The 17,745-nt window shown below is 27.5% G+C and overlaps 2 protein-coding genes and 1 long non-coding RNA gene across 3 annotated transcripts; 1 reads left to right on the top strand and 2 right to left on the bottom strand.

The window, feature by feature from the left end:
- Window positions 1-1,263: 1,263 nt before the first annotated feature.
- LOC149514392 (uncharacterized) lies at window positions 1,264-2,784 on the bottom strand. Its single transcript, XM_089745007.1, has one exon. It carries the CDS (start codon window positions 2,150-2,152, stop codon window positions 1,706-1,708), a length of 447 nt encoding a protein of 148 aa, XP_089601133.1. The 5' UTR covers window positions 2,153-2,784; the 3' UTR covers window positions 1,264-1,705.
- A 1,519-nt stretch (window positions 2,785-4,303) lies between these two features.
- LOC111293686 (lipoyl synthase, mitochondrial) lies at window positions 4,304-7,294 on the bottom strand. The gene is made up of 4 exons (XM_022886556.2): window positions 6,808-7,294; window positions 6,520-6,731; window positions 5,807-6,186; window positions 4,304-4,790 (listed from the first exon to the last, which is right to left on the bottom strand). Exons 1-4 carry the CDS (start codon window positions 7,236-7,238, stop codon window positions 4,683-4,685), a joined length of 1,131 nt encoding a protein of 376 aa, XP_022742291.2. The 5' UTR covers window positions 7,239-7,294; the 3' UTR covers window positions 4,304-4,682.
- Window positions 7,295-16,367: 9,073 nt separating this feature from the next.
- LOC149514393 (uncharacterized) lies at window positions 16,368-17,744 on the top strand. Its single transcript, XR_016328631.1, has 3 exons — window positions 16,368-16,708; window positions 17,109-17,302; window positions 17,631-17,744. It is a non-coding gene; the product is annotated as an uncharacterized LOC149514393 (long non-coding RNA).
- Window position 17,745: the final 1 nt, after the last annotated feature.

A 17,745-nucleotide genomic window follows, 5' to 3' on the forward strand; every position in this document is an offset into this window, starting at 1 on the left:
TTAATTTATTAATATTTCAAAAATTAATAAGTAAGAGATTTAAAAATTGAATCTGTTTATCAAACAAGTTTAAATAGTTATGACTATTTGAGTGATTGCCTTTTCAAATTGCTATAATATTTTGTTTTGTCATAAAAAAAGTTTTTCTATTTGTACAAGCTTATTTCAATTAAAATAATACAAATTTATTAATATTCAAATAATTAATAAGTAAAAGATTTAAAAAACAACTCTATTTACCGAATAAATTCAAATAGTTATGATTATTTTGATCAATGATTTATTTCAAATCGTTATGACTTTTTATTTTTATCATAAAACAATTGTTTTTGTTCATAGAAGCTTATTTGGATTAAAATAATATTAATTTATTAATATTTCGACAATTAATAAGTACAAGATTTTAAAAATAAATATGTTTACTGAACAAATTTAAATAGTCATAACTATTTGAATAATTATCTATATCAAATCATTATGACCTGTTGTTTCATCAAAAAAACATTTGTATCAGTTCATATAGGCTTATTCAAAATAAAATAATACTAATTTATTAATATTCTAAAAATTAATGAGGAAGATATTTAAAAAATGAATCTATTTACTAAATAAATTCGAATAGTTATGACTATTTGAATAATTTTTTATTTCAAATCGTTATGACATTTTGTTTTGTCATAAAAAAATTTCTTCTATTCATACAAATTTATTGCAAATAAAATAATATATAATTTATTAATATTTCAAAAAATTAATATGTAATAATTTAAAAAATAAATCTATTTTTTGAACACATTCAAATAATTATGACCTTTTGTTTTCTCATAAACCAATTATTTTTATTCATACAAGTATATTCAAAATAAAATAATATTATTTTATTAATATTCCAAAACTTAATAAGATTTAAAAAAATAAATCGATTTACCAAGCAAGTTTAAATAGTTATTATACCTATTTGAATAATTATTAATTTCAAATAGTTATGATATTTTGTTTTGTCATAAAAAAATTATTTTCATTCATAAAAGTTTATTTAGAATAAAATAATATTAATTTATTAATATTATGAAAATTAAAAATAAATCTATTTATCAAACAAATTAAAATAATCATGTCCATTTAAACAATTATATATTTCAAATTGTTACGATTTTTTACTTTTTAATAAAACAATTTTTTCTTTACAAAAATAACTCATTTTTAACAATGGCATCAAAGTCAAAATCTTACACCGTGAACGAAATTGGGTATCACAAGAAAATTTCGTAAATCAACTTTCCTGTACTAATTCTATTAGTAAAAAAAACTCTTTCATCTACTAATATTACTAGTTACTCGAAGTCCAAAAAAAAAACAGTTAACGAGACAAGCCCACCGAGAAAGAAGAAGCAGTCTCTGACCTCCCCTCATTCCCGTAAAAGAGTAGCAAAAAAGATGATACTAGATTTTGAGGACCGTTTCACTTGCATGTATCCCTGGATTAAAAGTCACCATCTCAAGATTATAGCTTCCAACAGAAATGAAAATTCTTACCAAGATGGGGAAAATTTTAACTGATCAGTATTTACAAGCCCCGTTACATTTCAAAATCACATAATTTTGCTCCGGACAAAGCATGTATCAACAAACAATTTCTACAAATAAGAAATATAGTTTTTTAATTTTAATTTTTGGTCTTTTTTTCATAAAAAGATGAAGCACTCTAAGGAGACAAGAGGATTCTCAAATGACTCAGTGCCCTGCTGCTGTTCCAACACGTCGCCATTTCATCTTTCTGTCTCTCACTCTGGCCCTTCACTGTTGCGGTACCAACTAGCTTGCTATCCGTTTTTTTGGTCACCATCGTAGGACTCTTCCCGACGGCACCCTTACCCAGTCCACCGGCTCTTCCGGTTCCCGCTGACCTGGACCTGGACCCCACATTACGCGGCACAGTTTTCACCTCAACTACTCCCCTTCCTCGACCGCGGGCCCTCTTATCAGGTGATGGATCCATTCTTCTGGCTTGAACGCTTGCAGGATCTCCATTGCTTGGACGCTTTTTCATTACCTTTGCTGGGGACTTGTGTTTGACATCGCTGTTCTTTTTGCTCATTGCTTCTTTCAGGCCTTTTGCCCTTGTAGTTGTCGATGAGATGGTTTCCGCCATGCTGTAAATCTCTGAAAGTTGAGAGAGATCGGAGGTTTCTTGCTCTTATTGCTGTTTCTTAATTGGACCGGAAACTTCTGTTTGGGTTTTGGGTGGTGGGGTAAGAGGAGTTTGAATAACTTTTTCTTGTTGTTTCTTGTGGAGTGTGGATGTTTCTGAAAGCACCAATACTTCTTTTTTCACGGTTACTTCTTCCTCTTGTTCAGGAGGACGTGGAGATTTGTGAGATTGTATCTTGGTGTTAAAACGTGAGAATGCTGATTGTTGCAGGGGTGAAGGAATGAAATTATGACAGAAGCTACGTAAGGAGGGATTTTGATTTTTGTTTGAAAATTAAACGGCTATGAAAAGTCATACGCAAGCTTTTTGTTTAGTACTACTGGCTGCTAGACTACAAGTAGAGATAGAAATTTGAAAGAGGAAATTGTGTACAGCTATAGCAACAGGACAAAATGACTGGCCTGAGTCCTAACCAAAGCCAAGGATATCCTGGACGTCTATTGGCTAATAGGCAAGCAATCGTGGTGGGTGATTTATGCTTGTCACTAAGGTGTAATTTAGTTCGAATAGAAATAATATTAAGTTTAAATTTAATTTTAATTTTAAATTCATCTTAAATTCAAAATTTGAAATAAAATTTGAGTTTGATTGAATTTATTTTAAGTTTAAATTTAATTTAAGATAAAAATCAAATTATTTGAATTTATTTAATTAAATTTGATTAATATATAAAAATAAATTTAATTTTTATGTTAAATAAAAATTTAATTATTTATACTCGAATTTAAATTTGAATTCAAGATATTTTGTTAATTAAAATAATAAAAATATATTTAAATATAAAAATTTAATTAAGCTCTTCAATTACTCAAGTCAAATATAAAAATATTTAAACTTAACTTAATAAATAAATCAAACTACTCAAATTCGAGTTTAACTTAATAATAATTAAATAAAATTTAAATTTTATTCGAGTAAAACTCGAATGACTTACGAATATTATTAGTATTCTTTAATTCATTTCATCCTACTATAATATAAAAACAAAAAAAAAGAAAGTTATACTATTTGTCCATTGGGGTTGGTATACAGAACTTCCGAAGGGGTAATAAAAGGAGATAGATCGAAAGTGATTATTAGGGTTGACAACGGGACGGATTAAAATGAATTTTTGCTTGCTCTAAATTCGATCCGGCTAAAAAAATTTTTATTAATTTATATCTGAACTCAATACAACTCGATATTATATAATTTTGTATCTTATTCGATCTGATCTAAAATTAATAAAATATTATTTTTTAAAAAATATAAATATATAATTATATATAATTAAAAAATTAAAAAATAATTTTTAATATAATATCGGGTCGATTGAATTGGATTTATTGAATCTAATTTGATCTTAATTTTTTTAATAATATTCGACCTAATCTTAAATCTGATTTAAAAAAAAAATCGACCCAAATCGGATGGGATTGGATCGAAACCGTCGAACTCAAATTGTACTGCCAACCCTGATGATAATTATGTGAAGGGGATGCGTGAAAAGAGGAAACAGTTTATGCTACTTTATATTGAATGGGATTATTAGGCTGGGCAGTACGGAAAGACACTTGAAACTTTGCTTCATATTGTGAAGTTTGGATGCTTGCAATAGCATGCATCCACGGTTGACTAAAGCCCGTTTGTTAAGAGTTTAAAGACACGGCCACCTGCAAGGCTCCTTGTGGAGCCAAAATTCATCTCAGATAAATGGTTTAAGCAAATATTCTTTTCTCGAAGTTAGCATGCTGCCCCTTCTCTCTTGACGCAAGCAAGAAGCAAAACACGGGTGCTTCTTCTATAGAACCCAATATCAACATTTTTAGGAACAAAACATCCTGACTGCTTCATTTTTCTTTCTGTCCATTGAAACCAAATCGTTAACTGTCTTGGAAAACCCAAACACCAGCCCCACATGAACTATTTGGTTTTAATTGGTTAAGATACGTAGCACGCGGACAGCTGCATCCTACCGTCAAGGGTTGATTGAGGCCCATGCCAGGTCTTGTAACAGGTCGATCAGCAACATTCAATCTATGTGATTGTTTGGCGCACCTTCACTGTCAATTATTATCGAACTAAAGTTAAAAAGGGTTTCACCAAAATTGCTTGGAGAAGGGTCGTGGTGAATTGAACTCTGGGTAAAATGATTGATCAAAATATTGTCTTCTGGCACGTCAGTATCTCCGTGCTAAAAAGCATGCTTATACAAATAAAACCTTGATTGGGAAGTAATAAAACTGCAGCTGATAATTACAACAAATTTAGTAAACAGATATTGCAACGTCAGTCTACCAAAATCTTGGCCAACTCCAAGCAATTCATCCTTTTCATTTTCTTCCAACTAAATTCCCTTGACATTTGCTAAGGCACATTAAGTGGCATGGGCAGTCATTTCACTACCCAAACCGTATCTGATGCATGTCAATGATACCATCCGGAAGAAAATAGGTATACTGTAAAAGAAAAACAATCACCCGAAAAGAAACTATGAAGAAGAAGCAGCCCGATCAGATTCTATCATAGATTTGATGTAGAATTCTCCTGCCTTGTATGATGACCTGACCATGGGACCAGATGCTACATACCGAAATCCCTGATCCATCCAAAGGAGAAATTTAATAAGAAAAATTCAAGCAGATTTACAGTTGGATGAAGGTGAGGAAATAATTCTTGCTTCAACTATGATGATGATTCACTCTTTAAAATGCATTACCACTCCAAGCAATGATCTAAATGATTGATGCAAATGCAATAGTAGCCCCAAAAAATGACTAGTGCAATGGGAAGTTATTAACATGATATTCTGTACATTCATATGATATTAACATGATATTTCAACAGTAACATATTACTAAATGCCATTGATATAGCATAATGGTGTTGAAACAAATAAAATGCCAAACTTTAGGTCTTATTGCAAGATAAAAGGTCAAGGAACCAAAGTAGTAAACAATGGGTTTCTTTGAGCAAGAAATGGCAATACATCAACCATTTGGCTTACACTGAATCTATCTTGAACAAAAATATAGAAGGAAGCAAAAACTTAGCTTGCACAGAGACATAGAACTAAAAGCCACAAAATCACTGAGAGCTGACTGAGAATAAATGAAGTAATAGTACTGCCTACTACGCTTAATCACATATACTCCAAGCAGCAAACATTTTTCAACTACCATTGGAAAGCTATCGAGCAGCCTTGGATGCATAAGAGTACCCATAGTGCCGATCATTAGAACTGATTAACTGTGAGGTCCAATCATGGATAGCTAAGGTGTTTTAAAGGGAGAAAGGAAAAAGAGTTGAGAAATGCAGTTGACAAGGCTAACTTGGCAATTATATTGTCATCAATTTTAACATATTCATTTCTTGATTTTAGATCTTTCTGCGGAAGTACTTAAGGACGATGGGCAAAGCAGCTTAACAAGATCTGCTTAAGGAAGAGTGGCTTTTCTCAACAAGCAATTACAGTCAAGTTAGCCAATGGCAAACTAAAAAGATGTGTTTAAAGAAACCAGATAGATGAATTTGTTAGACATTCAACTAATCTGAGCAAATACGGGTATAGTTAACTAGTAAAACTATAAGTTTTAGAAAAATATCACTGTATACCATTTCCATGCCAAGTGTTTGATATTTCTCAAAAGCCTCAGGTGTAATATATTCTGATACAGGCATGTGGCGCTTTGATGGTCTCATATACTGACCAAATGTCATCACATCAACACCGGCCGCTCTCACCTTCTCCATTGTTTTCACAACTTGATCAGGTGTTTCCCCACATCCTAACATTATCGAAGTCTTGGTAAGTGTTCCAGCAGGAGCATAGTCTTTGGCCTTCCTTAGAACATCCAAAGATTGCTTAAAATTAGCACGGTGATCACGTACAACTCTTTGAAGCTCTTCAACAGTCTCAATATTATGAGCAAAAACATCAAGTCCAGATTTTGCAACTTTCTCTATGCAACCAGCATCTCCCCGAAAATCAGGAACTACACAATTGACAAATAGTGCATGCAACATTAGCTACAAATTCCATCGTAGGAACTCAAACTCAATGAGAAATTCTAAAAATGCAAATGAGCAAGAACAGCCCCTCATTGAATTTTATTCATGCCAACTCTAGCGTGAAAATGAATCTGTACCAATCATAAATGCCAACACTATAAAAGCATTTAATTTCTATAAGACCCTTTTTTTATGGGAAACTTCTATAAGGCCTTTACTTATTATCTAAAAGGAGAAAAGCTTCAAACTTCAATTCAATGTCACCGGGCATGCCAATAAGTTAACAATTATATACAAGTTTAAAAGGTAATTGATACCCAAGGCTTCTATAAGCATATTAGGCTTCAAAGCTTTCAACTTCTGAACCGTTTCCGCAAAATGCCCACTCCCTTGATCAGCTAAATCATCCCGGTCCACGCTCGTAATCACCACGTAATCCAAACCCCACGACGCAATTGCGTCCGCAACATTCCCTGGTTCATTGGGATCCGGAGGAGGCGGCGTCCGCGATGTCTTCACATTGCAAAACCTGAAAACGACCGAAAATTTTGAATTTAAATATTTCCTAATTACAAATTTATTTTTTACTTGGTTAAAAAAAATACCTGCAACCGCGAGTACAAGTATCACCCAGGATCATGATAGTGGCAGTTGCGGTCCCAGTCTCACCACCGGACCAACACTCGCCAAGATTGGGGCATCGAGCTTCTTCGCAGACGGTGTGGAGTTTTAATTCCCTTAACTTGTTTTTAATCTGAACGTATTTTTCACCGCCTGGAATGGATTCTCTCATCCATTTGGGTTTAGGGAGTGGTTTTTTCTTCGTCCCGACTTCCACGGAATACTGGCTATCTTTTTGGAGATCGACGAAATCGGAGATGGTGGGCGATTCCACAGCTAGGCGGGCCCGGAGGCCGGCTAGGGTGGGAGGGAAATCGGGTTTGGTGATAGGTGAGTCGATCGTGGATGAGATGAGTCTTGACTTTGTGGCAGATGAGATGGTGCGAGCTAGGGTGGTAAAGCGGTATTGCATCATTTCTTCTCTCTCTCTCTCTCTCTCTCTCTCTCTCTGTGTTGTTGTTGTCCGCGGACGAGATAAAAGGTGGGCGAGGAGAGATGAGAGATGAGGTAATTGGTGGTTTGGTAACGGTGCTGATCATTGGTCAGCATCTTTCGGGATACTTGGGCCTCTACATAATAGAATGGGCTGCCCACTCCTCTAGACTGGACTGTGCTGTTTTTGAGCTTTTAGAAGGCTCCTTATGTTCGGGGAAAGGATTGAAAATCTTCCGTAGTTGTCTTGCAATCAAAAGAAAGGTACCTACCTCGTCAAGAATGTTGCAAAATTGAAAATTATACAAGATAGAATTGAATGATTATGCAAAAATGGAAATATAATTAGTGCTCCTTCTGTTCCAAATAATTTGAATGTTATTGATTTTTACGAAATTTTTAAAAAAAAAAATTAATTTAATGTATTTAATATTAAATTTTAAATTTTTTTATAAAATTAAAGTTTTATAATTTTTAATATAAAAAGTAAAAAATATATTAAAAAATAGGTTTAAAATATTAAAAAAAATAGATGTTAAAAAAACATAATTTTAAGATATTTTTAAAAATTAGATAATAAATAGAAAAAAGGGAGTGTTTACTTGTGAAATGGCTTACTTCATGTTTTTTTGTCTTGATATCTGTTTATCCTATAAGTACGACCATTCTTATACCTTTTTTTTTTTCTTTCCGATGAATGAAATGAATTATGATATGAAATAGGAACATGTCCATCCAATGGCAGTGTTAAGAGTATGCATATGAAATGGTGGCGTTATTATTATCCTTTCTTATAAAATCAAAACGTTTATATGATATAAGATTGGATCACTTTTTTTTTTTTTGTTTAAATTTTTTTGAAGCATTTGGTTTGATATTTTTTTAATTTAATCTCGTGACATTTTTATCACGACAATTCATTCTGTCCACCCTTGAAGTTCTTGACGCGGTTTACAATTAGCCCACCTTATTTAACTATCGGCACTTTGGTTTGGAGTTGGATAGTTTTAGAGTAGGTTTTTTTTTTTTTTTAATATCATTTATCATATGACTTTTATTCTTTCATTACATAATTGATTTATTAAAGTGTATAACGCTGGTATTTATTTATCCAAAACCTTTCCTTTCTTAGTTGAATTATGATTAAAGCATCCTTTTTATTCCTCTTAAAACACTTACCATGGTATAATCGTAAATCGTAAATCATGAATCATTCATGCGATATAAGTAAGTTTTCCTTTTTTTACCACTTGCTTCAGTCTTAATCCTCAAACTCAACCGTAGCTTATAAATAAGAATGAGATCCTAAAATTTCAAAATCTTAAATTTAGGTTTTATTGTGCATAAATTAAATTTAATTTTGTGTTAAATTTATCTGATTATGTTCTAATTAGTTAATTTAATTATTCATATATAAATATAATATTTAATTATAATTATAATTTATACTTAAAATTTTATAAAAAAATATCTCAAAATCTCAGCAAATGGTCAACCGACGCATATTAGAAATAATTTGAATTTAATTGAGATTTTATTATAATTAAATGGAAGGTAGTAAACTATGCAAGATACGAAACCCTTATTTAAAAGCATATGATGACATGGAAATGAATCCAAAGTTTCATTTGTTTCATGAAAAATAATTTTTGTATTTTTATGTGTTTGTTTGATGAAAAATTACAAATCAATAAAAAATAATTTTTTGATTAATGAAAAATAAAATTATTTTTTTAAATTATCCTATAAATTTGAAAAAGGAAAGATATTTTTCGAAAAAACTATCTATGAATAGAGCTATTTATCAATACTTTTAAGCATAATTTTATTTATAAATAATATTATATTAATAAATAATATTATACAAATAAATAATATACTATTAATAAATAATATTATAATATATTAATAAACAATATTATATTAATAAATCATATATTAATAAATAATATAGTAATAAATATTATTAATTTAAATTATTAAATATTATAATAATATATTAATATATTAATAAATAATATAAAGAATAATAAATAGTTTTATTTTAAGTGTTTTTATATTAACATAATATTTTAATATTAAATATTTTTATTAAAATATAATTATTTTTTAATATTCATAATTTTACTAATATATAAATTCAATATATTTTAATAATAAATAATCTAATATATATATATTATATAGCAACATATATAAATAAGTTTGTCACATAGAAGTCTATGTGAATAATTTTCTTAAATGACACATAAGACAAATTTTTAAAAGAATAAGATATTTTCTTTTAATTACAAATTAGATAATTTTAAATTTATTCAAATTATAATTGAAAATCAAATCAATTTAGAAATATATTTTCTAAAATTAAAAATATAAAATATGGATTTTATTTTTTAATAAATAATTTTAGTTGTTTACCAATTAACCTTATTTAAAAAATTATTTAATTATCAAAATCTTTCAAACATGTTTAAAAATTATAAAGATTAAGTTTATCTAAATCTTTCAACAATCTTTTTATCTTGATTTAAAAAATTATCTTTTTAAAAAAATTATATAAAATATTAAAAATTCAAGTAATTTTATGTAAGATTTTGAAAATTCAAAAAATTTTCATCTTAAATCTTTAAATAATAAGATTATCAAAATGATTATATCTATTTGAATTCTAATTATCAAATTTATACTTCAAATAAATACAAAAAAATTTAATATTATATTTATCACTTATTATATCCATTTTAAATTTTAAAAATTTAATTTAAAAATTATTTATTTAATCCTAATTACCATTAAAAAAATTTTCTACAAATTTAAGACTACAAATGTAATCTAATATATATAAATATATATTATATAATAATATACATACATAAATTTGTCACATGGGCGCCTATGAGAACAACTTTCTTAAATGACACATAGGATAATTTTTTTAAAAATAAGATATTTTCTTTTAATTACAAATTAGATAATTTTAAATTTATTCAAATTATAATTGAAAATCAAATCAATTTAGAGATATATTTTCTAAAATTAAAAATATGAAATATCCATTTTAAATTTTAAAAAATTAATTAAAAAATTATCTATTTAATTCTAATTGCCATTAAAGAATTCTTCTATAAATTTAATATTACAAATGTAATGTATTATACATCAATTTTTTTATTTTTTGAGTAACTTTTCCAAGATATATTCTATTACTATTACAATTTGTTTTTTTTATAACTTTTATCCCATATACATTTTATTGTTATTAACATTTCATTCTTATGAAAAATAATATTTTTTAAATTTATTTTTTCTTTTTTCTCATATTTTGTAACATTGTTCATATTTTGTATAATAATTTAGTCAAAATTATTAAAGTGAAAGTATGTTAATACTTCTTTTATTATTTAATTTATCATTCAATAATATATATTTTTATTTTTTAAAGAAAGGTATAATTTATTTTTATTTAATATAATTTTACAATTGTATAAATATTATTGTAAACCAAAATATCTAAAGGAAAGATATAATTTTTTTTACTATTTTCCAAAAACTTATTTTTTAATTACAAGTCAATATATATAAATTTTATATATGCTATTAATTTTAAAGATTTAAATATAAATTTAAAAGGAAAATAATATTCATATTAAATAAATAAAATTATTTCGTATATTGTACGAGTTATAATCTAATTTTAAATATTTTAATAGTTATATTAATATTATTTGAAAAAAATAAATTTTTCAAAAAATAGCTAAACAATAAAAAATATTTTTCATTAATTTATTCAAATAACAAAAAATATTTTTCAATTAAAAAAATATAAATATTTTTCAAAAATTATTTTTTAAAAATTATTTTCTGTGAATCAAACCGAGTTTAAGTTGGATGGGGAAATAAGAAGTGAAAGGGACAAATGATGAAGGGTTAGCTGAGGGTAGTGAGTGCATTATGATGCACCCTTCAACAGGTAGCTGAATCTGAATCATCCATCCCACACGCTAGATTGCCCATGCCCCTAGCCATTCCACATCTAAGTGTGCTCCTCCTGCCTGCATTCCCTCTCTCTCTCTCTCACAATATATATATATATATATATATATATTTATTCATTTACGATTCCTTTGGAGTAATAATTCAGTTATGATCATTGATTTTGTTTCGAGTTCAAGACCATTGCAGTATTATTATAAAATCAAGTTATTATATAACTCTTTGACAAAAAGAAAAAAAAGTCTCCATGTGGAGAGTTAGATTATGTGAGTATTAGTTATGTAATTTTTTTAATAGATTAGTTATATAAAATTTTAAATCAATTAAAATCGTTATGATTTTAACTGTTGGTGTATCTGTGGTAAAAAATCAAATTTATTGTTCATAATTGAATTGAAAATAAAATGATCGAGGGATATAAAATGATACAAAAAAAATTCATTAAAATGATATAAATATTTTTGATAGAAATAAAAAATTCATTAAAATCAAATTGTAATTACATTACAAAGAAAACTATAAAAATTAATCAATACACTTATAACCTGTTAATAGAATAATAAATTTTTAATTCCAATAACTTCAATTATTAAAAATCAAATTCTAACAACTTCATATAAATATATATATAAATATATAAATCTACCCACAAGTGACTGGTTCCAACTTTTCATTCCAACATTGCTAAGTTACGTACTAGAGAAGTAGCCCTTAAAAAGACAACTAGCACAAGAAGATGATAAAATCCAAAATATCAATTGCCATACTACGGGGGACGGATGCACATAGCAGCTAGTTCCTAAATTTTTTAGGTTTATTAAAACAATCTCAAAAAGTTTTGAAAATTTAAAAGTTTATCGTTTCCAGAAATATTTTTATCAAATTTGTTTCCTCTAAATTAAGGCTCATACAAAAAAATATTATATTATTTATTTAGTAATTGAACATTGATATTTTGGGCATTAAACAATGTCGTTATAATATATATTTAAATTTGAAAAAAAAATACCTTTAGAGAATTTAAAATTATTAAATTTCATTTAATAATTTATTTAAATTGATGTAAAGTGATCTTACAAAGATAATGAGATATAAAACTTTTACTACTCAAATGGTTTTAACTACTTTTTTAACAAAAAAAAAAACATTTAATTTACCTAATTAAACCACATTTGAATGGTTTGATTGACCATGACCTTGCAATTGCAGTCAAAAGAGCTCATTTACTGCCATAAATGACCTTCGACCTTTCGGTTCCTTCTATTGTTTTACCCAAACAGATATGAAACTCGTAAGTGTTTGGCAGGAAGGAATCCAAGCATTCAATTTGGAGGGTTGGGTAGGAAATAGGAATGGCATTTATCTTCTTATAGTAATGTAAGATTTTCATGTACCCCACTTGGGAACCCACTTGAGAACTTTGAAAATATGCTACTCATTTACTCCAATCAAAGGAGCCGTAGCTAGAAGAAAAATAGTTGCGTGGAAGGCTTGCTTTACGTAAATCATCAAATCTCTTACTACAATTAGAGGGTGTCTTGTGACCTTTGCAAATTGATACCGTCTTATAGCCAAAGTGGCACGACAGGATGAATTAGGGTGGCCCGTTGTCCAGCATCAACTTTGGTGGGTCTCCACTCGCATCGTATCCCCTTGCTTCTATGTTGGTCCTTTGGGGGTCACCACCCTGAGAAGACATTAAGAAAGAACAAAAAACTACTTATAAACGATAAATATCCCAAATGAGACGACGAGAGTGACATAACTTCCCCTATTAATGTCTAAACTCAGTTATAATGTTACTATCCATGTCCGTCTTTTTCTGATTGCTCTTGAACATTATATCCTCCTTCCTTTTCTTCAAATTTACAGGTCTATTCTTTTAACTATTGTTTGATATGGTCAAATATGACTAGTGTGACTAGAATTACACGAATTAAATTTGATCAAACCTAACTTAGTTGACAAATTTTTGACAAACGACATGTCAATTCCATCCATAATTTTCTTCCTTTCAATTATATCGATTGTTGATTAGGTGCAAATGTTATCTTTCCTATGAGCCATGAAACTAATTGACAAAATGTACCCACTTATAATTTTAAAATGCACATTATTTTTGTAGTACAAGGTAGCCTCTAGTCTACTAATAATAATAATAATAATAATAATAATAATAATAAATGTTATTATTTGAATTTTAAGTTTGCTAGATATTATTTTTAAAAATTTGTAAGATAAAATCATGAGATCAGAAGAATCAAAACAAATAATACCTCATAAAAATATGAATCGTAACAATCAAATTAATCTAAAATGTCAAATGAATGAATGTCCAAATTTTGAAATCGTACAAATTCAAAATTTAAGTATCGACCCGTGATATAAAAAGCTTACCAAATTTTGATTTTTTATCAACTTCCTTTTGTCCCTTGAAACAGGCAAAAGAAAAGAAATTATTGCTTTTTCAAAAGTGTTTTTTTTTTACCGTGGTATTTTTATCTTGTAAATCACAAATGAATTAATAATTATAATAAAATATTTAATATAATATTTAAATTTTAAAAAATTTTAAAAAATATTTAAAATATAAATTTATTGGTAGTTAGAAGATTACTTATTTATCGTATGTTATTATTTAAAATTAATCATATTAAAAATAAATATTATATTAATTAATATATTTTTAATTTAAATATTATATTAAAATTTTTTAAATTTAAATATTATATTAAATATTATATTATAATTTAAAAACCATTTATGATATTAACCCATCACAAATTAATTTTACAGGCCTCCCTTTTCTTTCTTAGCTCTACGCATATTGGTATTGAACTAATTTATTACAAAGAGAATCATAATTTTCCAAACTAAATGATTTTTAGTTACAACAATTAGTTCATGTTTAGAGAGTTCATTTTATAATCTAATGAATATCATAAAAAAATTTTGATTTAATCTTCCAAATAATTTTGTCAATTGCTTGTAATTACGAGTTTTTTTTTTTTTTGGTTATTATGATGAGTGCCTTAAGCCAAGACTTGTATGATTTGCTTAGTGATCAATCTTTGACTTTTTTAACATTAAAAATTAAATGAGTCTAAATTTAAAGTTTAATTCAATTAATTCACACAATTTTTCTTAAAAATGATATTTAGTAAGCTTGAGCTTCAAATCTTTATATTTATAATTTTTTAAAATTTTAAAATTTAATATTTTTTACTAAAAAATAGTGTCTTTTAATATAATAATTGTCAAAATTAGATAAAAATACTAGAAAAATGTTTTTTATAACAACAATCATGTTTTCTTTATTTTGTTGTTAATTACAAAATCATCATAATTAATTTTTTTAAGAAGAAAATTCAAATCATCTCAAAAATTTCAATTACATTACATTCAATTATTGTCTTTGTTCATTGCCCAATTTATTGTCTTTTTTTTTTTTTTTGACAAATAAAAAATAACATTTGTAATTAATACTTGTAAGAAAAATTTTCATAATTTCAAAGTTGAATGAACTTGTATTAGTATTATTTATTGTTATGCACGCACACATGCGTGTACATTTGCGACCGTGGCTTTCACTCAAATGCAACCTTACCTAATCATTTGCATTTCAAACTTTGTTATTAAGTATACATTTTAACTACTAATAATTATTTCTTGTAATGGTAGTTTGTTTAATTAGTGAAGTTTTATGTTTCTAATTAAGGTTTAAATATGCAAATAAAACAAGTAATGAAATTAAAACAAAAAGGAAAGAAGCTTTATGTTTAAAAAAAACAAGAATGGAAACCAGAAATCTTCGTTTCATTTAGGGGAAGGGAAACAAATGTACAAACAACCATAAATGACGAAAGGGTAAAAAAAAACTTTTTTAATAAATATCATTTAAGTTTTTGATATTTTATTATGATTAATCAAATCTTCAATTTTTTATTTCAATTTAATTAAATTTTTAATTGAAGAAAATCTAATTAAGTGATAAAATTGAATTAATCAATCACCGAATTATAATTAATTAAACCCTTAAAATATTTTAATGAGAGAGTAGAAGAAAAAAAAGTTTATTTTATTTACTTTTCATAGATATTAATTGTGTTATATAACAAATTTTCATTTATTTTATTGATATCTTATGAAATTTTATTTTAATTGATAAAAATTAATGATATTAAATTTTTTTGTCCAAATAAGACTTTAATTGAAAGTAAATAAATATTGAAGGATTGATTGATTACAATAAAAAAATAAATAATTAGATAATTTTTTAATTATAATTCAAGGATTTTTTATATCCTTTAGCGAGCCATAAAGTTCATTTTGATTTTGTAGATTTAATGAGCTTAAAAAGAAACCATAAAAAACTGTTTGATAATGACATAAAATTTAAATAAAATTTTTTAGATAAAAATCAAGAATTTTTTTATTAAAAATAATTTAATATAAATTTTAATATAAAATTAGATGAATTGATAAAATTTAATGAAAAAATAAAAAATATATAAAAAATATAAAAAATATAAAATTATAATTTATAATTTAAATTTAATCATTTTTAATTCAATAATAAAAGTTTTACTAAAACTTTTAATGATAATATTTATTTAAAAAATATATTAAATTTTATTAATTTTTTTAAAAATTTTACATACTTATCTGTCTAGCAGCATTTTTCCAATCTATCCATTTAAAATTTTATTAATTAATTTTAATAAAAAATTTCATCAAATTCATCTATGTCATTTTTGTAGCAAATCACGTGAACTTCATAAAAAAACAAACTGGCCGCTGGTCCTTATATTTAAAAATTTGCAGTTAGTAAATTACCGTAAGGGATTTTATTATCTTCTTCCCCAACACTTTCTCAATTACCTTCAATGCGCGTAGATGCCACTCTCTTGTACCCGCCACCAGCATCAGCCTTTGATGTCGTTCGAATCCTAACCCACATTCAAACACAATTTTAAATAAGACTAAAATATATATATATATTTACCGGATAGGCCTCGAGTTGGGTTCACTGAAAAACATGGATTCTCCATTGGCGCAGGAAAATAAATCAGTCAGAAAAAAAAAAAAAAAATCCGAGACCCTCGTAAACATGGCGCACACCCGGCTGCCTAAAACTCCTTTTTCTTTAACAAAAAGATGTTTCTACCAATCACGCGTTCTCAAAGCGCGTGTTTTCGAATCGTTTTTGGTTGTTTTAACGTTAACCAAGAGACTAGAGAAGAAGCAGATGATATAGGCACACAGACAATTTGTCACAACACCGACAAAAAAAAAAACACTGCTTTTGTTTAATATTTTTTTTTTCACATTTAAAAAGATAAAAAAAAGTGAAAGAAATAAAAGTAGAAAAAAGAAAAAAGAGATTCATAGCTAGAGAGAAGAGTACCTTTGCGTCACCTTTTCCCACATTTTGCTCTGTACCTTTTCTCCTTTACTCAGGTATTTTTATTTTATATTTTATCTTCTTTTTCTGCTTCCCGTTCACAAATTCATGGAATCTTGGCAACTAAGTTTTTTTTTTTCCTTCAATAGTTATTTATTTTTAGTTAAAAGCATTAAAATAAAAAAAATCTCTACAACTTTTGTGAAAGTTCTTTGAACACTTTTCTCTTCTTATTGGCCTCATTCACTTCAATTGCCTTCAGCATTTCTCCAGAACTTTCGGCCTCTTCAATTTCCCAGTGATTTCTTGTTCTCTGCTTTTTATTTTTTAAAGATTGAAATATACTTATATACGTGTACTTATCTACATACACTTGTAACTGGTTTTGGTCTTTACATGTTTGAGTTTAGATCACTGACTTTGTTTTTTGTGTGTTTGGTTTGCTTCGTTTTTCAGATTGGGAGTTTGTTGTTATGTGAGTAATTGTGTGAAGGAGACATTTGGAATATTGGAGGATTTTTTAAGTTGAGTTTAGAGATCAATGGGTAGTAAGAGATCTGGCATAGAGTGGAAGAATTTGAAGATCTTTGTGGGGTTTTTGCTAATCTGTGCAGCCAGGATTTCGTTTGGACTCACCAATCCTGGCGATGGTAAAGCTAATCTTGAAACTTTTTTTTTTAATTTTCTTTCAGTTTAATCTGTTTGGTTACGGAGAAAATGTGGGAAAGCCGAAGAAAATGAAATATGTGGAACATGAGTGCATCACTGTCTAAAGCTGTCGGTTTGGATAAGTCAAATAGCTGAATATGGAAGAAGTTTTAATTTCATATCTGTGGTAGAGTCGCTTTTGCATTTTTTGATGCTTTAATGTGTGTTTTTGCTTCATCCCAATTCTTATGATGCTTTCTAGTTATCAAGTGGAGCTTTGTATCTAACTGCCTGCATTGCTCTGATCCAATTAGTTGCTGCCATTAATAGCTTATATACTGCATTGGGTACTCCCTTACTCCCCGGATGGGTTGCTTCTGGTGGAGACCCCTGTGCTGAAGCAAGACAAGGCGTACAATGTAACGGTTCAGACATAATGAGCATG

The sequence above is a fragment of the Durio zibethinus genome, chromosome 16, assembly GCF_047325235.1.
Source record: "Durio zibethinus cultivar Kanyao isolate XHJ-2024 chromosome 16, ASM4732523v1, whole genome shotgun sequence".
Classification (NCBI taxonomy): Eukaryota; Viridiplantae; Streptophyta; class Magnoliopsida; order Malvales; family Malvaceae; genus Durio; species Durio zibethinus.

Excerpts from the sequence above, each read along its gene's own strand:
- LOC149514392 (XM_089745007.1), bottom strand. The coding sequence starts at position 2,152 with ATGGCGGAAACCATCTCATCGACAACTACAAGGGCAAAAGGCCTGAAA.
- LOC111293686 (XM_022886556.2), bottom strand. The coding sequence starts at position 7,238 with ATGATGCAATACCGCTTTACCACCCTAGCTCGCACCATCTCATCTGCC. Across the intron at positions 6,732-6,807 it reads ACTTGTACTCGCGGTTGCAG|GTTTTGCAATGTGAAGACAT; the intron begins GTATTTTTTTTA and ends GGTCGTTTTCAG. Across the intron at positions 4,791-5,806 it reads AAACACTTGGCATGGAAATG|GGATTTCGGTATGTAGCATC; the intron begins GTATACAGTGAT and ends TGGATGGATCAG.